This window comes from Ctenopharyngodon idella, chromosome 5 (assembly GCF_019924925.1).
Source record: "Ctenopharyngodon idella isolate HZGC_01 chromosome 5, HZGC01, whole genome shotgun sequence".
In the NCBI taxonomy this organism is placed as follows: Eukaryota; Metazoa; Chordata; class Actinopteri; order Cypriniformes; family Xenocyprididae; genus Ctenopharyngodon; species Ctenopharyngodon idella.
The window spans coordinates 39,018,640-39,043,707 of NC_067224.1; the positions used below are offsets into that span (position 1 = coordinate 39,018,640).

The 25,068-nt window shown below is 37.0% G+C and overlaps 3 protein-coding genes across 10 annotated transcripts in view; 1 reads left to right on the forward strand and 2 right to left on the reverse strand.

Annotated features, from left to right (window-relative positions):
- The window catches only part of gak (cyclin G associated kinase), a 51,756-nt gene extending 49,518 nt beyond the window's left edge, over positions 1-2,238 (forward strand). For all 5 annotated transcript variants that reach the window (XM_051894832.1, XM_051894828.1, XM_051894830.1 and 2 more), the window contains one exon: positions 176-2,238. In XM_051894832.1, coding sequence (XP_051750792.1) covers positions 176-277 — 102 coding nt within the window. In that variant the 3' untranslated portion in view covers positions 278-2,238. The remainder of the gene's footprint in view (positions 1-175) is intronic.
- Positions 2,239-5,283: 3,045 nt separating this feature from the next.
- Positions 5,284-20,902, reverse strand: LOC127513199 (UDP-glucuronosyltransferase 2B15-like). Of its 3 annotated transcripts, none has more exons than XM_051894844.1 (8): positions 18,811-19,752; positions 14,666-14,667; positions 11,511-12,135; positions 7,442-7,590; positions 6,849-6,980; positions 6,555-6,642; positions 6,135-6,357; positions 5,284-5,984 (listed from the first exon to the last, which is right to left on the reverse strand). In XM_051894844.1, the coding sequence occupies exons 1-8, from the start codon at positions 19,517-19,519 to the stop codon at positions 5,702-5,704; spliced, it is 2,211 nt and encodes a 736-aa protein (XP_051750804.1). In that variant the 5' UTR covers positions 19,520-19,752; the 3' UTR covers positions 5,284-5,701. The 3 variants fall into 3 exon arrangements, with proteins under 3 accessions (XP_051750804.1, XP_051750803.1, XP_051750802.1); XM_051894843.1 differs by lacking the exons at positions 5,284-5,984; positions 6,135-6,357; positions 6,555-6,642; ... (3 more) ...; positions 14,666-14,667; positions 18,811-19,752 and adding exons at positions 15,806-16,283; positions 16,362-16,584; positions 16,962-17,049; ... (3 more) ...; positions 20,592-20,695; positions 20,857-20,902; XM_051894842.1 differs by lacking the exons at positions 5,284-5,984; positions 6,135-6,357; positions 6,555-6,642; ... (2 more) ...; positions 11,511-12,135; positions 14,666-14,667 and adding exons at positions 15,806-16,283; positions 16,362-16,584; positions 16,962-17,049; positions 17,694-17,825; positions 18,165-18,313 and having other exon boundaries at positions 18,811-19,729.
- LOC127513198 (UDP-glucuronosyltransferase 2C1-like) lies at positions 20,067-24,900 on the reverse strand. 2 transcript variants are annotated; one of them, XM_051894841.1, is made up of 7 exons: positions 24,763-24,896; positions 23,846-24,629; positions 23,615-23,763; positions 21,577-21,708; positions 21,301-21,388; positions 20,857-21,076; positions 20,067-20,695 (listed from the first exon to the last, which is right to left on the reverse strand). In XM_051894841.1, the coding sequence occupies exons 2-7, from the start codon at positions 24,552-24,554 to the stop codon at positions 20,407-20,409; spliced, it is 1,587 nt and encodes a 528-aa protein (XP_051750801.1). In that variant the 5' UTR covers positions 24,555-24,629; positions 24,763-24,896; the 3' UTR covers positions 20,067-20,406. The 2 variants fall into 2 exon arrangements, with proteins under 2 accessions (XP_051750801.1, XP_051750800.1); XM_051894840.1 differs by having other exon boundaries at positions 23,846-24,900.
- Between the last annotated feature and the right edge of the window lie 168 nt (positions 24,901-25,068).

Sequence of the window (25,068 nt, forward strand, 5' to 3'; positions counted from 1 at the left end):
CACTATAAATCCATTTACCTGCATTACAAAAATACATTTCAATTTTGATTTCATTCTGACTGAAATTCACCACTGAAGAATTCCACTTCCGACATGTTCTGTTGGTGTAACTCTCATCTTTATGTCCAGGAAAGATAATGGAATGGAAAAATGATTTTTTTCTCTGGTCTTCCAGGCTACAGGTCAGCCGTACGAGCAGTACGCTAAAATGATCTTCATGGAGCTGAGCGATGCCTGGTCTGAGTTCGAGAACCAAGGATCCAAAGCCCTGTTCTGAACGCGCTCAGTGAGCGTCTGCCAGGTGCAGCGTGCCCCCTACAGGCAGCCTGAGGCACTGCGCGCTCTCTCCACACACAGACACACTGCCACTGACAGTACACACACACACACACACCACGGCTCTGAGAGAGAGGCAGATCAATCACAGGAAGAAAACAGACCTCTTTCTGTTTGAGGCACGGACAGATCTCTTCCTGAACTACCACACGCTCTCCTGAGTGAAACCTGTAGCGTTGGATTTCTCCTCCTTCAAAAGGGGACCATGCTAGCATCCTTTTGGCATTTGTAGACGAAATAACCACACACACGCGCACACACACACACACACACACACACACCTGAGACAACAGTCTGTCTCGCACTTCTAAAGAGCTTGAAAACAGATGGTTTCTGGGATGAAGACAGACATGATTATTGCCGATCTATTTTATGCCATCATTCTTTTGTTTTCACCTTTTTTGTTTTTCAATCAGTGTGGTTTGTCAATTACTGATGTAAATATTCACTCGACTCGTGTGTTTGAGGGTGGATTGTGTTCATGTGAAGCTAAAGCAGAGGTTTTGGCTTCTGCACTCCACGATGTGAAGTTTCTGTTGGACTTTTCATCACTTTTTTTCTTCAGTTTTATCATGTTTTCACTGATCTCAAGTGTTAATTCTCTCCAGGCGCCTCGTTGGAAGGTGCGTTTGTGTATTTGTGGGTTCAGGGCTCATTTTCTGCAGTCCAAAGGGTATTCCGGTTACCGAAAAGAAACTTAACATCAACAAAACCTCTGTGCTTTCCATATTTTTTTCTTTTTCTCAAGGACCAATCAGAAATGTCTGTCTTATTTATTGTTTTGAAAGCTGTACATGGCTGATGGATATAAAAAAAAAAAAGGACTAAAATATCAAATTTATTGTAAACGATGAAACAAACAAGCTGAGCATTTTGCAAAACTAAAATCATTCCAAAGCATCTACTAATATGAATGTGCTTTTTAAGATTATTGCTGGCAATTTGGAATGTAAATCTTTTTTTTTTTTTTTTTTTTGTATTCCTTGTACTATTATCCTATTTTCAATGTGTTAGCAAGCCTTCACAATATTTTATTTGATGTTTCCATAATCTCTTAATAATGACACTAGAAAGTTTGCACCAATCCCTCAGGTCATCAGGCCAAATTCAGATGCACCCATATTCAAATTTAAAAAAAATAAATAAAAAATGTCTGATACAACTTATTAGACAATGACTTTAGGGTGGAAATTAATTAGTATTGTTTATATATATATAGACCTATAGCTTCCCATATTTTTTGTTATAGAAAAATCGAGGCCTCGAAGAAAATGCTGATTCATTTAGACTTGGCGAGTTGAGTTTCAAAACCTGCTGTATTTCTGAGATTATTCATGTACGAGGCTTGCAGCACAGGAGGCGATACAGTCAGACTGAACAAAACCAAATCTGTTACTGGTGTCCGAGAGCTCGTCCATTATGGAGCGAAAACATCTGCTGTTAAGTTGACTGATGGGCTGGTTCAGATTGTCAGTGATTTGGGAAGTGGTTCAGCTTATTCACTCTCCACCAAAGTCATAAACGGTCATAAATGTTTCAAACTGGAATGTGGCATTTCTGTTCAAAATCATTATTGGTTGTATTTAATGGGTTCTGATTGAAATGAATGGCTTTGTTCAGTCTAAATAAATTTCCTTATTCTTATTCTGTGAATATATACTTATCTTCCCTGTAAGTATATGTAAGAAAATAACAATGCTGCTGTATTTTGGTGGAGAGTGAATATTTTAATAATGACACCTTTTCTTTCTCTTGCCCACTCAGCTTTCCTTTGGATGTCAAACTAGTTTTTCTCACCAGCTGTCTCCTGCAATGGAGAACAAAATCATAACACCACGGTCTTAAAGATATTTTTGTCATATTTTCTTTTGACCAATAAACCATAATCATGGTTTGGGTTTAGATTGTCTCTTATTTTATTTTTAAGCAATAATCTGCATGTCACCTAATGATAAAAAATGTATTTACATAAGTAAAATTCCTGTAAGAGAATTTACGTCTGCAGATGTGGCGATATTATATGCATTTTTTTTTTTATACGGTGAAATGTATCTAAAATTGTGCACGCACTTTGTCTATATACATGAACTATATTTCAATTTACCTCGGTTGATCAGTTTAACCATTTGCCATTCATTTCAAATAGTATGCAGTACCAGTACAAAGTCGTGGCTGTGTCAGAAATCGCCCCCTAATAAACCCTTAAATAGGGTACTATTACACTACAGCCATTTGTAGTGGTGCCCGAAACCATAGTGGACATTCCTATGATGCACCGCAATAACGAGTACGTACAACTGATGTACACAACCATAGACGTATAAAATATTTTGTGTCTTCGACGGCTAGAAAACACCCATAATCGTGCCGAATGAATTCCCGCGTCTCGCCAGATGATGGCGCCCGCAGCTGAATCATCCATCCATTTTCCAAACCGCTGGTCCAATGTGGCTAAAGCACAATATCACACAGGTTGGTATAAATTCCTTTATAATTAATTATCAAATTGTTTAATTAATGTTTATACATGATAGTTTACAAGACAGAGTTTGCTAATTGGCCCTTCGCCGGAGTTTGATTGACAGGCGACCTAACCAATCATAACGCCGAATTCGCCATTTTGTCCAACAAAGCAGTCAGGGTAGTTAGTGGATTAACGTTGGTGGACTTGAACTTGAAAAATGATATGTACTGACATTTCTGTGGTTGAAATGTGGTTCATTCATGTTTATTTGATGATATAAATTAACTAGTAAGAAGAGATGATTGTTTCATGAGCCGCTTGATCTGTCACGACACTTTAAAGAGCCACAAAACGGTATTTATTGTTTAAATTTCTTTAAAAATTACAAAATTTGAAATTTGAGACCTTGTTTCATATCAAAAGTAACCTGCTCTGCCTTGTCTGTCGACGCGTTGTATTTTTCACTGCATGAGAGCACCATGGCTTGTCGGATATAGCAACAGTAACTAAAGGGGGCGGGCCTTCGTGAACGGTCAATTATTAAAGTTGCGATGTGTAAATTTTAGCGGTATCTAGCGGTTAGGTTGCGAACTGCAGCTAACAGTGCGCACCCCTCCCTTTCGGAGAAGCTACAGTGACCATCTGGCCTACACAAGATGTCGTCGTCTGAGACAGAAGAGAGCCTGTGTGAAGCAATGAGGTTTCTTCTTCTAACAGAACGGTCTCTGCTTCTAACAAACCAGATGACTACTACTACTACGTGTGTATTCAACGTAGTGACGATGCAAGCTGCCTCTAAAAACACAAATGATTTAGAAGAACAACATAATGACTAAACGCGCTCTGTAGAGTGTTTGTCCGTTTGGGGCTGCTGTAGATGGCGCATAATGGTGACTTGACATGGACCCGCGATGTACTAGATAGAAATGGCTCATTCTAAGGTAATAAAAACATAACAGTTCATTATGTAAGGTCTTTATACAACACTGAAAACATAGTTATGTTTATTATATTGCATTTCTGTCAATAGATCATCCCAAATTTTATACATTGCACCTTTAAATAGGGAACTATTTGGGGGAACAGCCATTTATAGGTGTCCGAAACCATAGTGGACATTATCGAGTGCACTCATTCAATCCCACTCAACCATATACTTATAAAATATTTTATATGTCCATGCACTCAAAGGCTAGAAAATACCCATAATGCACTGTGAGGGTCGTGCCAATTATGTCTATTGTGCCAAATGAATTCCCGCGTCTCGCCAGAAGATGGCGCCCGCAGCTGAATCATCCATCCATTTTCCAAACAGCTGGTCCAATGTGGCTAAAGCACAATACCATACAGGTTGGTATAAATTCCTTTTAAATTGTTTTTTAATGTGTTTAATTTAAGTTTATACATGCTTGTTTCCAAGACAGAGTTCAAGATCAATCTTTTCAATACTACTGGAGCTGCCAGTTTTCTGTTTTAAATGATTAATAAACCGCAAGCACAAAAGCGGCAGCCCTTCCGGCGCATTCAGTGTCTGAATTCGCTCACTCGTTTTCATTCACTCCTTCAAGTGGACTATATTAGTAGAGTAACGTAGGGAATAGTGAATGAGGGAATAGGGGATGATTTGGAACACATGCGTGGTCTCAGTTTTTATTTTTTTTATTTTTTATGTGTGGTCTCAGGTTCACGCAGCATCTCACATCAGTTGCGTCAGAATGCGATCTGTAACATCATCATTGACCACAATGCTCTTATTATGAAACTACAAACTTTCCGAAGCTCTAAAGACCTACATAATTTAGTCAACATTAAATTGATTTAAACCACTTAACCTACAACAAACATAATTTAACTTTAATCGAAAACTACTGCAAAATTATAATACTAACTCAAATGTATAACATACATAGGCTACAGTTTAAAAAGTAATAAGAATTTGATTTAAGCTTGGATGATTGAATTACCCATTCTAATAGTTGCGCTAGAAGTCTATCAATTGCTACCCATCTAAAATGGACTACAGTTAAATTTTAGACCATCATCCATGCAGCAAATCTCGATCACCAAACCTGTTCTAATCATCTCGGGATTTAACCGATCATATAAGGAAAATTGACAGGATCACATAAAGAGTTCGCTTGCTTGTTGATGGTTGACCGGATGTTTGCGATGTGTGAAGTAAACTACTAAAGCAGGCATTAGGCCTTTAAAATAAAAGTCCCTTTGCAATGATTTACAACGACCACTGGGGACAGTCACGAGTTACTTACTGAAGACTACAGAATAAATAGAACGAGAGCATTTCCCCCCTCTTCATCGTTTGGCGTTAAATAGCTTCTAGATCAAAAGTTGTTAATGTTTGAAAACTATATATTCTGATTTATATCCGTTTTAAAATCGTAAACGTAAAAATACATGTGGACATTTAGCAGCCAGTTTTATCAAGTGACTCACAAATGAAAAATAAATGCAAGACCAAACAATATTAGTGCTACAAGATTGAATTTCAAGAGTAAACCACAGTACAAACGCTACAGCAAAAGTAAATAGATCAAATAAATAACTCAATTCAAATGTATTGGTATAGTGCTTTTTACAATATAGACAATTTCAAAACAGTAAGAGTAGTTGCTTACAATCTCAAACCAATCAAAACAAGGTTACAGAAACAAAGGGGGAAAATAAGAATTATTATACTTAAGAATTACTGCGTTCAGGTTTTTTATTGTAAAATGAGAGCCCATCCAAAGTTGAGTGATGAGGTAATGAGGAACATCCCATTGACAGCTGAAGTTAGAGATGGAAATGATGGGTTGATAGGATATTTTTTTGAGCTACAGGACCTCAAGAAGGACATCCCATGGTGCGGGTGGAGACAAAATGTTTAGTGCAAAAAAACTGTTACTCTTTTTTGCTTTTCCGCTTTGATCTAAAACAGCACCGCATTATGAAGAATTTGCACAATTTGAAGAAGACGTAGAGGACTACAGTCAGGATGGTGAACAGAAAAGCGAACACATCCAGACAGTGGTACTGGTACCAGGTAAGGTTGTGCGCTTCTACACGCAGGTGTTTAGCACCTTTATTGCGCATGACGAACTCAATCCAGAACACAGACTCATCCAAAGGCTTTATTGGTCTGTCATGATGAATCCTGGACAAATGCATAGTGTTCTCTTTATACCTGTGGAGATGAAGACAAATATTCAGCATGTCTATACTCTATCTGTGTAGTGCAATAGAGAACATAGAGCCCTTAAAATATCTAGACTGAAGTCCACAGTCCTGTTTATGCAGTGACACCAGTGTAAGTCAAATGATATGAGTGACTTACGAGGTGTCATTAATGACAGCATTGAGTCCATCCACCAGCTCTTGCGGCTGCATGTTCTTGATGTTGTCCATGACAACTGCAACCCCTTTGGCCTTCATATGAGCCAAATTATCTGGCTGGTCACCGAACAAGGGGATCCCGACCATCGGCACACCATGATATATGGCCTCGTATATGCCATTAGTGCCCCCATGAGTGATAAATGCTCTGGTTTTGGGGTGGCCTGAATCAAGAGATAAACATGGATAAACAAACAAGGAAAAGCCATTGGGACAGTTTACATGGAGCAAACTCGAAACTACACAACTCAAAAAGAACAATTTAGACAGCTCAAATTATAAATTGTTGTATACTCAATAATTCTTTTTTTTTTTTTTTTTTTTTTTTAAATAGTATACAATCACAAATTATAATACAAACCCAATAAATCATTCTGAGGGATCCACTTATAGATTCTGGTGTTTTCACCCAGAGTATCTGGCTTCTCTCCACCGTATCGCCACAAGACCTGCAACACATGAGCACAACCACACTCTCAACTGATCAGTGATAATGACAAAGAGATTATAAAAAAAATCACTACCTGAGTAAATGTGAAAGTTTACATTGAATTCTGAAAAATTAAACTACTTTCCCTCATTCCAATCACATAGAGAAGCAGTGCTTATGTGTTCATGATATTTGGGTGGAAAGGATGTAAAAATGGTCAGTTACCTTCTGTGGGATCTGTGCCAGTGCAGAGGCGATCTTGTTGCTTATTTCTTTGGGCATTTTGTCTATCAAAGACCCCAGAGTGAAGACCACAATCCCATCATCCCCTGAGCTCTGTACAAACTCCTCCATGTCCTACGCATAAAACGACATCATGAACTTATGGTGTGAAAATTGACTCTGAAATATGCTGTCGCACTACTGCAGGTACGATTCACTGCAGTTTCCAGGTACAATAATGGCACTACTAATGGTGCTAAAAGCAATTAGTTTCCCTCACAAATTTCAGGCAAACAACAACATATAACGTGACCAGCGCAGTCCCAATTCAAGTACAAATGTCTCTTGAGTCATTTCTTTTTAGTAAATCAAAAATATAGAAATACTCCTTTTACGTGAACTGAATCGATTCAGACTGGTCACAGAGTCATCATCTGACTCACTGAACTGCAAGTTATCATTATTTTCAGTAAAATAATGATAACTCCTCTTGGACTTATGATTCAAATCATGTGTACCCTGTTTGTTTTAAGAAATTCAGATCAACTATCGTCTTAACAGCAAATGAGGTAGAATCTTTAAAAAGACAGATGCACCTTGGGTAATGGCTTGGCAGGGGTGCAGTGAAGCCCTCCAATGTATTTGAAGTTGGGCAGGAATGGCCGTGGAAACTCAAAATCCCAGTAGGTTCTGATTAACCAGATATCAGCTTTACCCATCATCTCACAATAGGAAGTGGGTCGTCCTGGAATGAGGAGGTTAAATACAAGATGAGCTCTTTCAACAGCATTTGTTGCATGTTGATTACTACTGGAAATAATTTAATTTTGTTCCTCAGATGAAACAAAATGTGTTTATTACAGTAAGGCACTTTAAATAGCAAACATTCGTGCATTTTTAAAATTTAAAGGCTTGTATTTTGTGTCAGCACATGATTCCTTAAAATGTTATTTTTGCAGCAGAACCTGTTGATCTAGGGCAATGAATAATCAACATATGAGTATGGAACTACACAAGATGAATAAATAATGGCAATGAAAGTGAATTAGCACTTTCCCTTACAAGTTTATTCAAGTGTGCTATTAGAGTACTTCTTTTAAACTAAAAACAAGAAAGTTTACTTTCAGTCTGCTCTTATGTAAGCTACTTCTCAGAAATATACTTAAAATTACACTTAAGTATAGTTGACTTGTACTGACAGAAAAGTATTAGTATATTTGGCCCGATATACTCCCTAATTCTGAGTATGTGAATTTTGGTGTAGTCCACTGGTAGTGTACATAGGAATTTATTTAAGTCTTTCCCCAGCATTGATAGAATTTTCCATCATTTATGACATACCGCCTCCCTGCCATTGACAGAATTTTTCGATGTTGTGCCAAATTTTGACTCCCTGCTTAATTATTACCCCCCTTGTTGAATCTGCTACCTGATTGGCTAATCCGAACCCCACCCTTAATCCTAACTCCATCCCCACACCTAATCCTAAACCTACCAATACAAGGGGGGTCATAATTTGGCAGGGGTCAGAATTCAGCACAACACCTGCATTAATCACTTTTATATGGTAGGGGGCGCTATTACGCATCTTCAGAAAGAGTACAGAATCTCTGGATCAAAACAGGTGAAAAAGAAGCAGCAAAAAAGAATAGAAGCATTGCTTATGCGCATGTAAAACAACGCGATCATCAAACATTCAACAGCATATCAATCAGAACGTTATCTAATGAAATGTCGAGCCAGGAAGAGGTATAAGACTGAAAAGCTTTGGGGGTGTTGATGGACTCGATCTACTCCATCTATGTTTTGATCAACGTTCTGAAACCGATCCGTACATAGTCTTTAACAAAAACACGATTTTCTCAGCTTTTTGTTCAAAACGGTGCTTTATTATGAAACTTGCCTACATTCAAGTGTTGATAAAAAAAAAGAATGCATTAGAAATTTTGTGAATATGATAAAAAAAAAAAATGCTGATGCTGGCTGGCAACTTTAAAAAAAAACAGCTGTGGGAAAGAGTTTAAGTACAGTTAACGATATATTTCAAGTATAAAAATAGGAACATAGCAGTATGCTTAGGGGCCGTTTACACGACATCGTTTTCAACTAAAAACTGAAAACTTTTTATGTGTTTTGGGCGTTCATTTACAAAACAGCTGCATTTTGGGGGCATTTGAAAACGGGATTCAAATTGCAAATTTTTGAAAATGATACCGTTATCGTCCCCATGTAAACAACTAAAATGTGAATTTGTGAAAATGGTGACGTCATCCACATAATTACGTGTTCAGTCGTGTTTCTTTACAAAGTGACATCGCCAACTACTGGCCTGGCAGCGTAACACAGCTTTTTTAGTTTTCGCTGACTTCCGTGAATGGGGATTGTTTTGATAACGTTTTGTTGTCTGTGTGCGAAAAAAAGCAAAGGAAAAACGTTTCCATTTTTAGTACATCTTTGTCATGTAAGCGTACCCTTAAAGTGCAAAAATAATATATAAATAGTAAACTATAAGTATGATGTTACGTTCACTTAAAGAAAACTTAAAAGTATACTTGCCGTAGAAAATGAAACTAAACTAGTAGTTGACCTAGTTCAAAGTGTACTTTCATAAACTAAAAAAAAATTTGATATCTAGTAAACTATCAGTATACTATGGAAGCCCGTTTCCGCCACAACTGAGTAAAAAAATATATTTCTGTAAGTCATAATAATGAGAAACTTTCTCGTAATAATGACTTAGTTTCTCATAATAACGAGAAACTTTCTCGTAAAAATGAGAAACTTTCTCGTAATAATGATAAACTTTCTCATAATTATGACTTAGTATCTCATAATAATGAGAACTTTCTCGTAATAATGACTTAGTATCTCATAATGAACTTCTAAACGAGAAACTTTCTCGTAAAAATGAGAAACTTTCTCGTAATAATGATAAACTTTCTCATAATTATGACTTAGTATCTCATAATAATGAGAAACTTTCTCGTAATAATGACTTAGTATCTCATAATGAGAAACTTTCTCGTAATAATGACTTAGTTTCTCATAATAACGAGAAACTTTCTCGTAATAATGAGAAACTTTCTCATAATTATGACTTAGTATCTCATAATAATGAGAAACTTTCTTATAATAATGACTTAGTTTCTCATAATAATGAGAAACTTTCTCGTAATAATGACTTAGTTTCTCATAATAACGAGAAACTTTCTCGTAATGAGAAACTTTCTCATAATTATGAGAAACTTCTACGCATGCGCAGAGCAGCGGAGCAGAAGGGCGTGGCACGCTAGCGACATCCGCTGGTCAAAGTCTCGTAAATGCGAGAACAGCAAACATGGCACGTTATGCAAAACAGTTGTTTTCGTTAAAGTAATTTACAAAGTGCAGTCTATCTATAGTATCATTAAATAACATCAGTTATTATAAATTATCAGTATATCTTCAATACTTTTCCATACGCACGAGAAGGTGGAACGCAAAGAGGTTTCCGTGGTAACGGTGGAAACTGTTGCATGAACGCGACGGCTTACAAAGCTATCAGATTAACGAAGGAATAGGACATGTATTCGTTAAGTTTAAGTGCAGCGTCTTCATAAAATGTGTGGGTTTATGTGTTAACGTTAACACGTATTTCGCGGATGAGTCTAGGCTATTTGATGTGCAGGTTTGCCTAGACAAGGCGCTGGAAAGCTTTTCTAATATAAACCGGGTCCTAAAGCACTTGCCCAGTCATAAACCTTCATTCCAGTGATATTCCTACAGAAAACACCTTTTAAGATGTTTATGACTCATTAGAATGTATGCAAAAGACAGCTTTCCAGGTGAAGCGTTCTTTAACAGACTTGGATATGTGTGTGCTATCTTATCATTCCTCTGTCTGTTTGAAATCCATGGATCACCACTCTGTGTTTCTGCTTGTTCATACACAAAAATACAAATGAATGTTACAAATGAATAAACGACTATATCCCGTCTCATGGCTACTGATAATTTATCAATAATGTTATTTATTTAATGATATTATAGATTACACTTTTGCAGAACGTGCCATGGTTGCGGAGTTATCGCAGTTGACCAGCGGATGTCGCTAGCGTGTCACTGCTCCGCTGCTTTGCGCATGCGTAGAAGTTTCTCATTATTATGAGAAAGTTGCTCATTATTATGAGAAACTAAGTCATTATTACGAGAAAGTTATTATTATGAGATACTAAGTCATTATTACGAGAAAGTTTCTCAATATAATGAGATACTAAGTCATTATCACGAGAAAGTTTCTCAATATAATGAGATACTAAGTCATAACTATGAGAAAGTTTCTCATTATTATGACTTACAGAATTATATTTTTTTACTCAATTGTGGCGGAAACGGGCTTCCATAGTATACCTATAAGTTCACTTGCAGTATAATTGTAGTACAAATGAAAAACGTAGTTGTAAATTAGTTGTGTACTCATACTACTGTTACACTTAAAGTACTTAAAAGTTTACTTTTAAACACTAAAAGTGGGCCAATTTAGTCCCAATTAGAATTGAAATAGCACACTTCCAAGTATACTACTGTTGCATGATATTAGTATACTGCATAAGGTATACTTAAAATACTTGAACTTTACTTATTATACTTCAACCCTTACTTTTGTTAAGGGTTACTTTAACTCACCAAAATATTCAGTGTAATAGTTGTCAATTTTTTTCCAAGCAAAAATGGCAAAAGCATCTTGAGAAAGGTAGAACAGCATATTGAAGATTCGCTCTGTGAAGCTCATCTTGTCAGTGAGTTTACTCATGGCTCCAGGAACATATGATGGTGGCGCTGGTATCTGACCACACATCCGCTCTGCAGCGTGAGCGATGGAGAATCTGAACGTGTAAACCAAGGGAATGCCCAGCTCTTCAGCCACAATATCGCTGCACTGGTAGATCGGATCTGACAGAACAACATCAAACTTTCCATTCCGCAATTTGTCCATCAACTCCGGAGATTTAAGAATGCCGTCACAGTGCGCCAGAGACATATTCATAAGTGTGTAAGAAAACTCGAAGATTTTCTTCTGAATCTGCAGTAAGTTTAACTGATCCATCTCATACACTGAGAAATACAGAAATTCATCAAGGAAGTCTCGCATCTCCTGTTCATCAATGGACACGTTAAAGGGCTGGTAGGAGAAGCGATCCGAATCTTTAGCTTTCATGAAGAGAGAGGCGTCAGGCACCAGCACTGTGACATCGTGTCCCTTGTCAATCAATGTTTCCAACACGATCTTCAGATTGATCCAGTGACTGCCCTCAGTATACCAAACTAAAATATTCCCACACTTTCCAGGGCCAAACACAGTGAGCAGAGAAAGGAAACAGACTATGAGTCTCATGATTGCCAGCGATAGTGTGAGATCAACAGTGTTCGCCTCAACACGTACTGTAACTATATAAACCGGTGCAAAGTCATAGCGTATCAATAAAGTATTCAGATAAAAAGGTAGAGGCCAATGAGAGCGGTCAAGCAAGTTCTTACTTCTTTTGTGATTAGAATACCTGGGGAAAATTACCAACCACGTACAATCTTTCAGCGTATTTGTTGTATTTAGACTTGTTTTGTTTTGTTTTTTTAAATCTGATTAAGGGTAACTGAAAACTACGTTTCTCATTGTAGTTTATGTATATTCAAATTTCGCACGGCGGACGGGCCAATGAAGTTTAAGCTTTTCCCTTTTCTCCTTATATGGCGTTGCGCGTTGGCCTTGAATGTAAACAGAGTTCGCGGAATTATCAGTAATTTGAACGGGCAGAGCAGAGAGCAGTTTCTGTGAGTAATCCTGTTCCTCACGCAAACCTATTTTATGGCTTTAGATTCTCTGTATTTCAAGTCCTGCAGCTTATGGACTACTTTTATGGTAGATTTTTGTCCTTTTCTGGAGCTAGACTGCAGTATTATAAAACTAACAACAGCAGTCGGGGGGTGGGGAAGTGGATCACTCACTAGTCATTTAAATTCTTAAGCAGCCCTTTTAAGAAACAAAAAAGACAAATGATAAAATTTTTTTAAAAAAAAAAGTCTGATAGCATTGTTCTCATCTGCTTTGAGTTTATGTATTGTATAGTTGATGTATCACCCAACACTGAACTTTTAGATTATGTACATCAGTATTTTAAGCCTAACATTGTACTTTAAAAGCTGCTGAAATATCAAAATGACAAATATAAAACTAGATTTATACATTTTCTGCTTAACCATACAAAATTTCAGTTATATTATGTATTTAGATTCATTCTTTTAAGCCGCAGGTGTCATGGAGCCCCTACAGTCCCAGCTGATATAAACCAATCCAGTTCAAACTCTGCCCCACAGTGAAATCTAAAGATTTTATGGGTCATGTCAATCACAGTGCTGATTGCCTACACAATGCTACAACAAATACTAACCCCTAACCCTACTCTACTCTACACCCTCACCTTAACCAATGAAATTGGTTTCTGGATGGGATTTCATATCATTTAACAATAGGCTTTTGTCAGGGTTGAAACCATATTGAATTTCACACAAATGAAAATGAGTCTGTGAGGCATAGAGTTACAGTCTTTACAATGGCATGCACTTAAAGGTCCTAGATCACATGTAACTTTCAAGAGTTTTTGTAGTTTGATGGAGTTTTTGTCTACTATTTTTTTTTTTTTCTTTTTTTTTTTTTTATAAAAGATGTTATGTCAGCTGAACATTTGGCATGTTATTAAAGTGCCCCTATTGTGGATTTTTGAAAATGACCTTTCATGTAGTGTGTAACATAGCACTTAGTGAATGAAAACATCCTGCAAAGTTTTAAATCTGAAAGTGCACTGTATATAAAGTTATTGTCTCTCAAAAGTAAGAGTCAACTCTGAGTCAATTAAACGAGTCGTTATGCAAAACGAATCCCAAGCCGTTTCATTGTGACATCACAACGGAACATTAACATATTGCCCGCCCACTTATTGCGCGCACAGACACCAGGGAAAATTCATTTTTTCAACAATATCACAGCAGTACAATCTTTTGTTGTGTTCTTATCATTACTGACGACTGCTTCTCAAACCTCGGGGAATTTAACGCAGGATTCACAAAACGCTTGGTCTTAAAATATGCCCAGTTTATTTGGACCAGCTTGCTCCTCTGAATCTCAGCCTGTTAGTATTATTAATAATTGATGTTTATATTTTCTAGCGATCGTTCAAAATTCATAGCTTTGTATGTTATGTTGTGTAACGTACACCCTAGTCTGTATATCTCCAGCTAACTGGCTAACTCACGTTTCTGTAGTTCTGCTATTCAGATGTGGGTCCAATATTGTCTAGTAATGTGTCGATTAATGCAGCTTGTCTGAATTATTACTTGGAGTAATGATCAAGGATGGAGCACGACTTTTGTTTACAAAGTGTAATGCATTATCAGCTATTCACGTTTGTGCTCCGCTAACGTGGGAGTTTACAACATAGCTGTAGGCCCGGTTCGCTTACATAACTGTAAAACAAACTTTTTTTTTTTTCCTCTGCGTTTTTATTATTACAGTAGAGTGGAGCTCTATCTGTATTGTAATAGGATGTTAAGATGCTAGTCTGTGCTAACTAGTTGAAGTATTCTCTCCGTAAACGGTAAACACTCATTGTAATGTCAAACAATGGTATAGCCATTTTTTACTTTGTTAATAGTTATGACAAAAAAGTCTGTGTACACATCTGGCCTAAATGTTTATCTAATGTTAGAGGTTTTCAGGTTCGCTTGGCATTCTGATACAGTTCCCACAGGTGCACCTACATAAAGTATAAAAGTGACGCTGCTATCACGTCTTATAAATAGCTAGGTGACACTTACCATAGAGAAAAGTCCTACTCCAGTCGTGATTGCGAATCAGTTTCTGGCTGATCGACTACTTCAGACATTTCATCGTCGGGCTCGAATTGAAATGGTAAAATCGATGTAAAATCTTTTCTGTCCATGCATTGTATACAATGTCTTGCGAATTGATAGCTGTCATTCAGTTATGGCAATGGGCGCGCGGTGCACAGAGTGGACCAATAGCAAAGGATTGGGCCATCTGACCAATCAGAGCAGTGTAGGCTCACAGAAAGGAGGGGTTTAGAGAGACTAATTCTATGAACTGCTTCTAACGAATCGTTTACGAGGTGAAATTCATTGAGGTGAAATTAAATGTATATTATGAGAAAACGAAAGTGTTTTTTGACCTTGCATGCATGTAAACCTGTTGTAGGAGACTCCCAAAACAATATTAGGAACCTTTAAAAAGGCATAATAGGGGCACTTTAAACAACAGTACAATCCACTGAACACATTATACTTCTATCCCTCACAGCCTCATTTTCATTTGTGTCAGAAATTCAATATGGCACTACCCTGACTAGATTTTTCCTTGTAATGTTGTAAATGCTACGCAAGTAGTGTGTTATTAACTTTCATAAACCTAGGCAATTGATTTTTACATGCCCCATGCTGCTAGCTTTAGTCAAAAAGCATAATATCACAATAAAAAACTCAAACTAAAACCACTGTTGTACAAAATGTAACTTTTAATTTGATCATATAATTACAAAACAAGTACATATTTATTCTTAGTTTCAATGTCTGAAAAAAATCTTTTTTTTTATTTATTTATTTTTTTTTGTATGACTCAACAGACTTAAAACAGCCAGAGCAGACTAACAAGGTGGTCATCTGCCACCTTGTTAGTCTGCTCTGGCTGTTTTAAGTCTGTAATTATACTTAAATATATTATTACAAATGTTAACCTGGGGTTTGCAAATGTACAGTGTGAAATCTTTAAACATGAATACTTAGGATTAATTACCAACCCAGGGTAAAATTTTAACAGTATGAGAGATGAAACAATTATAATTTTAAGTGTGAAAAGCACAATGGATACTGAAGAAAAAACAGACACCTTGTGTATACAAATAAATCATGAATAGTACATGACTTCATTTTTAATCTAAAAAAAATTCAGATAGATACAGTGTAAAAAATTATCTAAATTAAAATAAAATCTATGTAGGTGGGATGGTTGCATTATTTTTTTAGAATAAAATGCTTAGACGTTTGTAGTTTGAAAACATTTAAAAATGAATACATGATACAGACTGTTCAAAGCAATGAAAAACATTTTATCACTCTTTTTTGCTTTTCCGCTTTGATCTAAAACAGCACCGCATTATGAAGTATTTGCACAATTTAAAGAAGACGTAGAGGACTACAGTCAGGATGGTGAACAGAAAAGCGAACACATCCAGACAGTGGTACTGGTACCAGGTAAGGTTGTGCGCTTCTACACGCAGGTGTTTAGCACCTTTATTGCGCATGACGAACTCAATCCAGAACACAGACTCATCCAAGGGCTTCATTGGTCTGTCATGATGAATCCTGGACAGACGCATTGCATTCTCTTTATACCTGCAGAGATGAAGAAAAATAAAGTAACATGTCTGTGTATACTGTGTCTGTGTAAGTCAAATGATATGAGTGACTTACGAGGTGTCATTAATGACAGTATTGAGTCCATCCACCAGCTCTTGCGGCTGCATGTTCTTGATGTTGTCCATGACAACTGCAACCCCTTTGGCCTTCATATGAGCCAAATTATCTGGCTGGTCACCGAACAAGGGGATCCCGACCATCGGCACACCATGATATATGGCCTCGTATATGCCATTAGTGCCCCCATGAGTGATAAATGCTCTGGTTTTGGGGTGGCCTGAATCAGGAGATAAACATGGATAAACAAGGAAAAGCAAAAGTCATTGTTACAGTAACACACTTACTGTTGAAGTATACAGACAATAAACATTAAAATACATACTCAATTATAGCCAAAATATATTATATGTGTCATTATAAATCTCTTACTGACCTATCAACTTCAATGTCATGACTTATGGCTTGACACGTGCAAGAACACCGGAAGGGAATGGTTTATAAGGCATTTAACTCCCAATTAAAGCTTCACTTTTTTTAAAACCCACCATTGACCCCATTTACTCCCATTGTCAGAGTGTTAATGTAATTTTTATTTTTTTTATATTTCGATAAAAGTATAAAAAGTAGTATACAATCATAAATTATAATACAAACCCAATAAATCATTCTGAGGGATCCACTTATAGATTCTGGTGTTTTCACCCAGAGTATCTGGCTTCTCTCCACCGTATCGCCACAAGACCTGCAACACATGAGCACAACCACACTCTCAACTGATCAGTGATAATGACAAAGAGATTATAAAAAAAATCACTACCTGAGTAAATGTGAAAGTTTACATTGAATTCTGAAAAATTAAACTACTTTCCCTCATTCCAATCACATAGAGAAGCAGTGCTTATGTGTTCATGATATTTGGGTGGAAAGGGTTAGTTCACCCAAAAATGAAAAATTTCTGTCATTAATTACTCACCCTCATGTCGTTCCACACCCGCAAGACCTTTATTCATCTTTAGAACACAAATTAACATGTTTTTGATGAAATCTGAGAGGTTTTTTATCTCCCATAAAAAGCAATGAAATTACCACATCCAAGGTCCAGAGAAGTAGTAAAAACATTGTTAAAATTGTCAACTTGACTACAGTGGTTCAACCTTAATGTTATGAAGTGACAAGAATACTTTTTGTGCGCAAAAACAAAACAAAAATAACGACTTTGTTCAACAATTTTTCCTCTTCCCTGTCAGTCTCCTACGCAGTTGATGTAGTGAACAAAACGAAGGTCTTACGGGTTTTGAACGACATGAGGGCGAGTAATTAATGACAGAAATTTCATTTTTGGGTGAACTAACCCTTTAAGGATGTACTGTAAGAATGGTCAGTTACCTTCTGAGGGATCTGTGCCAGTGCAGAGGCGATCCTATTGCTTGTTTCTTTGGGCATTTTGTCTATCAAAGACCCCAGAGTGAAGACCACAATCCCATCATCCCCTGAGCTCTGTACAAACTCCTCCATGTCCTACGCATAAAACGACATCATGAACTTATGGTGTGAAAATTGACTCTGAAAAACTATATACTGCTGCCACACTGCAGATTGTTTTTAGTCAATTAAAAACAGTGACCTGTTTAGTTTGATTACCGAATTGCTCTTATGAGCTGGTTCTTTTAATATATAGTTTAGAATTACTCTGTTTACTTGAACTGAATTCATTCAGACTTGTCACTTGGTCATCATCTGACTCACTTAACTACTTTCATTTATTAACTATTTTCAGTAAAATAATGATAACTCCTCTGATAAATTCAGACCTCTTATCTTCTTAATAACAGCAAATCTTTAAAAAGACAGATGCACCTTGGGTAATGGCTTGGCAGGGGTGCAGTGAAGCCCTCCAATGAATTTGAAGTTGGGCAGGAATGGCCGTGGAAACTCAAAATCCCAGTAGGTTCTGATTAACCAGATGTCAGCTTTACTCATCATCTCACAAAAGGAAGTGGGCCGTCCTGGAATGAACAGAGCTTAATAGCTTTACACAAAAGTTTTTTGCACACTGTGTATTTAAAACATGCTTCACAAATCTTGCATCTGCAGTATACGATTCAAAGCTGTAAATGCCATATGAATAAGTCTGAAACCGCAGGAAAATTGAAGTGTGACATAATGACAAAATTGATTGATTGATGGCACAAGAAGTCCGAAACCCTTCATTTGGTGACTATCAGCATAACTAAATTGAAAGGTGTCCCTTACGTTCTTTACATGCAAGATGTGATGGTGGCAAATGTCTGCACTGTGCACTGATCATTTCTCTTTCAGAGAGTTTGAAGGCATTCAATACAAGATGAGCTCTATCAACATCATTTGTGGCATGTTGATTACTCTCAAAATAGCCCAGAGTCATGCTTAGGCCAATGATTTATTAGCCTACAAGTTTGAAACTACATGAGGTTGCAGAATTCATTTGTTAGTGAACTCTCTCCAGAACTTTTCTTTAACTCACCTAAATATTCAGTGTAATAGTTGTCAAATTTTTTCCAAGCAATAATGGCCAAAGCATCTTGTGAAAGGTAGAACAGCATATTGAAGATTCGCTCTGTGAAGCTCATCTCGTCAGTGAGTTTACTCATGGCTCCAGGAACATATGATGGTGGCGCTGGTATCTGACCACACATCCGCTCTGCAACGTGAGCGATGGAGAATCTGAACGTGTAAACCAAGGGAATGTCCAGCTCTTCAGCCACAATATCGCTGCACGCATAGATCGGATCTGACAGAACAACATCAAACTTTCCATTCCGCAATTTGTCCATCAACTCCAGAGATTTCAGAATGCCTTCACAGTGTGCCAGAGACATGGCCTGATGTTTTGAAGCTAACTCATAAAATTTCATTAGAATCTGCAGTAAGTTTAACTGATCCATCTCATACACTGAGAAATGCAGAAATTCATCAATGAAGTCTCGCATCTCCTGTTCATCCATGGACACGTTAAAGGGCTGGTAGGAGAAGCGATCTGATCTTTTAGCTTTCATGAAGAGAGAGGCGTCAGGCACCAGCACTGTGACATTGTGTCCCCTGTCAACCAGTGTTTCCAACACAATCTTCAGATTGATCCAGTGACTGCCCTCAGTATACCAAACTAAAATATTCCCACACTTTCCAGGGCCGAACACAGTGAGCAGAGAAAGGAAACAGACTATAAGTCTCATGATTGCCAGCGATAGTGTGAGAGTGTGAGATCAACAGTATCCTGCCTCATGTGCTGGACTGTCTGGTATAATTATTAACCTAGTATATAGATTTAAAAAAGTCATGCCACTCATAAATCAACAAAGTATTAGGGTAAAAGGTAGAGGCCAAAGAGATATGTAAAGCAGGTTCATGCACATAGCTTAAAGGGTTAGTTATTTCACCCAAAATAATGAAAAATCTGTCATCATTTACTCACCCTCATGTCGTTCCAAACTCCTAAGACTTTCGTTCATCTTTGAAACACAAATGAAGATATTTTTAATGAAATCTGATTGATTTCGGTCCCTCCGTTGATAGTCCATGGAACTATCACTTTGACGCTTCAAAAAGTTCATAAAAAGTAAAACTAATCCATATGAATTGAGCGGTTAAGTCTAAATTTTCAGAAGAGACACGATTGCTTTATATTGGTCTAGGGGTATGATTCTCGCTTGGGCGAGCCACCATTTGTTACGTCCTCACCTTTAGTCTAGGGGTAAATAGGGAACGAACGAACAATAAAAACAGATTTAACTTAGTCTTTTATTCACATAAACATTCATCAACTCACATATCAGATGTGGTAAACGGAAGCTTAATCATGCTTGCTTGATGTGTAAGACTGAGAAATGCTAAACTGCTTTGATAAAAGGTACACACTTTAAGGCAATATGGTCCAGTATTTTACTTTTTCTTCATTGAAATAGTATCAGGATTATTACAATTAACTGGAAACATAAACAGATATTTCTTACTGGCACACCAAAGCAAAAAATATAAATAATCAGCAGTTGTGAGAAATCTAGCGTGCCCAAGATGCATATATACTGTATATGAGCTGTATTTATTTATCAGTCAAAATCAATCACTCGTTTTTTCTTTTGCTTTTCCGCTTTGATCTAAAACAGCAACGCATTATGAAGAATTTGCACAACTTAAAAAAGACGTAGAGGACTACAGTCAGGATAGTGAACAGAAAAGCGAACACATCCAGACAGTGGTACTGGTACCAGGTAAGGTTGTGCGCTTCTACACGCAGGTGTTTAGCACCTTTATTGCGCATGACGAACTCGATCCAGAACACAGACTCATCCAAAGGTGTCATTGGTCTGTCATGATGAATCCTGGACAAATGCATAGTGTTCTCTTTATACCTGTGGAGATGAAGACAAATACAATAATATATCTCTTTATACTTTATAAACTTCATCTATTCATTGTGTCAATGTTGAATATTAGTAATTGAACCAGCATAGACTCCTCAAAATATCCACACTGAAGTCTTGTCATAGTTGTACAATGACATTCAACTCACGAGGGGTTGTTAATGACGGCACTAAGTCCATCCACCAGGTCTTGAATCTGCATACTGCTGAAGTCCATGACAACAGCAGCACCCTTGGCCTTCATATGAGCCAAATTATCTGGCTGGTCACCGAACAAGGGGATCCCGACCATCGGCACACCATGATATATGGCCTCATATATCCCATTAGTGCCCCCATGAGTGATAAATGCTTTGGTTTTGGGGTGGCCTGAATCAGGAGACAAACACAGAAGATTGTGTTGTTTGGCAAAAGGTAACAAACCTCAGTAGGGGGTGCTAAAGTTTCATTCAAATGCATGTGCTATTTAACTGAGTACAGTATTATTCAGTTAGCTAGCTATTAATTAGTTAAACAGTTTAACTAATTAGGTCTTCAAATTGTTGCTTTATTTTTCTTCAAATAAAAACACAATCACAAATTATAATACAAACCCAATAAATCATTCTGAGGGATCCATTCGTATATTCTGGTGTTTTCACCAAGAGTATCTGGCTTGTCTCCGGCATATCGCCACAAGACCTGCGAATAAAACAAAAAACATACACAACCACACTCACAAATTATATGTGTATAAAGAGTGAGACTTAGAGAATCACTAGACGGGCTGATATTAAATATAGTACATGTCAAAGTTTCTATTTTTCCCTTCCAATGAAATTATAAAGAATAAAATATGGAAAAGAAGAATGTAAGGATGGTAAAATAACCTTCTGTGGGATCTGTGCCAGTGCAGAGGCGATCGTATTGCTCCTCTCTTTGGTTATGTTGTTTACCATGGACCCCAGAGTGAAGACCACAATCCCATCATCCCCTGAGCTCTGCACAAACTCCTCTAGATCCTGCACGAATAAGGATGCTCAGTACTTTCTCTTTTTGCTACAGTGTTTTAAATATCAAGTACTACCTAGGCTAGTATTGTAATGGCAATATCAGTACTCAAAAATAAAATCAACATTTACAGAAGGATCATTTAGGAAAAAAAGTTGCTGCATGTGACCTTTTCTACCAGTGAGTGCACATTATCATCCCCACCTAAGTAATTTATAACCCTACAGTACCAACTATTCATGGTCTCTAGGAACAAAGGTACATACTGTTTCTCATGGCAAAGATGTGAAAGGTAAACTTGGTAAGTAGGTGAGCTTTTCGATGCATAATCCTATTCCTCTTTTGTTTAGTTCTTATTTCTGTAAGCTTAATGTTGATTGGCTGCCAAGAGGAATTCATTCAATGTATCAATCATCTTCTATTTCGAAGGTGTGAGTGTAAAACACTAGTGACAATTGGCTTAATTTCAGCAAAAACAGCCAATAATTGTCACTGTTAGCAAGGTGTTTTGAATTGGTAAGTGGGCACCCAGTTTCAGCAACTGGAAATAAACAGACTGACCCCAATAATTGATTAGATATTTGGGAGTCATTTGTGGGATTAAGCTTTGTTATGATTATACCAGTCTAGTTTACCATACTATTAACAGTTTATTGTTTTTTTCTCTCAAAATACTTAATTGGTTTGAGTAGGACAAACTTAAATTAAACAAATTAGTTCAGTTAAATTAACTGTTATTAGAACTTTCTTTTTCTTTTGAGTTCACAGCACTGACATATTTCAAGTAAACTGAACTGTTTCATTGTTTTGAGTTGCATGAACTAATTTCTTTTAATTTAGGCTAACTTAAGTTTAACTGAAACTGGGCTGGGATTTTTTATTTCTCAGCATGCTTTGCTAACCCTGACCCATGGCACTCGAAAGGGAGACTAAATGCTAAAATTAAGTGTTATATGATGTTTTTTGTGGTAGATTAATGGTAAGGGAGATTTAGTAGTGATGTTTTGTTATGCTAATTTAGAAGAGTTTCTGTTAATGTGGGTTTTTGGAGAGTTACCATCAAGGTGACAAGTGGTGCATGCTGCTTGGTTTGAGAGCAGGTAAGTTATATGTTTTAAGTTGCTGTACTCATTCAATAAGTACTATACCATGCTATTGTTAACATGTTAGCAAATTAGCAAGTTGGCATTTTCTGAATTAGTTTGTTATGGCTAGCAAAATATTTACGTTGATATAACCTGATAATTTTAAGTTAAAATGTATATATTAGTGTACTCAAATATTTCAAGTTAAGAACAAAAATGTACAAAATAAAAATCTTACTTAAATTTTGAGTTTCTTAACCTAAAAAATTCTCAATTCTCTGACAACTTATTAGGGTTTTCAGTGAAGTAAATAACTCATTTGATTTGCAAGAACTCAAAATAAAAAAGTTAATTAACTAAATCTTTTATGTTAATTGCTATCAAAATATATGAGCTAACTCAGTACTTCAAGTTAGGAGCAATTAACATGCATGAGTACTACAAACTCAAAACTCTATAGTTCTGCTTATTTAAAATCATAACTTAAGTCGATGCCGATAGCCTAGTGGTTAGTGTGCCGACATATGGTGCAAATGCGTTCATGGCGACCCATGTTGATTCCCGCCTCGAGGTCCTTTGCCGATCCTGCCCCCCTCTCTCTGCCCAATGCTTTCCTGTCTGTTCTCTACTGTCCTCTCCAAATAGGCACAAAAAGCCCATAAATATAACTTTAAAAAAATCATAACTCAAAAAATTTGATGTAACTGATGACCTCAATTTTTTGAGTTACCCCAACTTTTGATGATTCAAAGCATGTGTCTCATGAATTTCATATTTTGTGCTGGTTTATTTTGACAGCAAATGGGGTAGGCTATTAAAAAGATAGATGCACCTTGGGTAATGGCTTGGCAGGGGTGCAGTGAAGCCCTCCAATGAATTTGAAGTTGGGCAGGAATGGCCGTGGAAACTCAAAATCCCAGTAGGTTCTGATTAACCAGATATCAGCTTTACCCATCATCTCACAATAGGAAGTGGGCCATCCTGGAATAAAAGATTTTAAACAACAAAATTATTTTTAATTTGAAGTATAACAATTGTTTCCCCTCTAGCATATTCAACTCACCAAAATATTCAGTGTAATAGTTGTCAATTTTTTTCCACAGACTAATGGCCAAAGTATCTTGTGAAAGGTAGAACAGCATATTGATGATTCGCTCTGTGAAGCTCATCTCGTCAGTGAGTTTACTCATGGCTCCAGGAACATATGATGGTGGCGCTGGTATCTGACCACACATCCGCTCTACAGTGTGAGCAATGGAAAATCGTAATGAGTACACTAAGGGAATGTCCAGCTTTTCAGCTAATGCCTCACTGCATGGAAAGATTGGATCGGCCAGCATGACGTCAAACTTCCCATGCTGCAATTTGTCCATCAACTCTGGAGATTTCAGAGCACCATCACAGTATGCAAGACACAAATCTTGATCTCTGGAGACAAGCTGGTAGAATCTGATATGAATTTGCAGCAAGTTTAACTGATCCATCTCATACATTGAGAAATGTAAAAAATCCTCAAAGGAGTCTTGCATGTCCTGCGCAGACATGGACACACTGAAGGGCTGGTAGGTGAAGCGGTCTGATTCATTGGCATGCATGAAGAGAGAGGCATTTGGCACCAGCACTGTGATATCATGTCCTCTGTCAATCAATGTTTCCAACACAATCTTCAGATTGATCCAGTGACTGCCCTCAGTAAACCAAACTAAAATATTCCCACACTTTGTAGGGCCGAACACAGTGAGTAAGAAAAGAAAACCGACTATGAATCTCATAATTGCCAGCGATAGAGTGTGTGATCACTCAGTGTCCCACAATCATATACTGTCAGTTACAGTATAATCATTAACCTAGAAGAGCAAAGTCATGGTTGAGATCAATCAATAAACTGTTCAGGTAAAAGTTATCTTTAAAATATTTTGTGGTAAAATTATTTGTAAATATGTAGTTGACATGAAATTTCAAGCAGTGAATGATATATACATGCAAGTTTAGAAAAAAAATATTGAGAAAAACATGTTTTTTCCTGCTTCCTGTGGGTAATTTTGTTCCTGCACCTCGTCGCTCTTCCCTGGCCCCACGAAACACACTTTCACATTTATGGCCCGAAATAGTGGCTGACCGTACAAAGATGGTATGCACCCTCCCTAAAACACTTGTGAAGATTTTCAAAATAAAAGTAGTCAGTCAAGGTTCTCCAGTAACCACTAGGGGCAGTAATGTTTAGTACTAATTATATAAAATATAATTCTTATTTTTATGTATTAAAATACTTTTATTAAAATATAT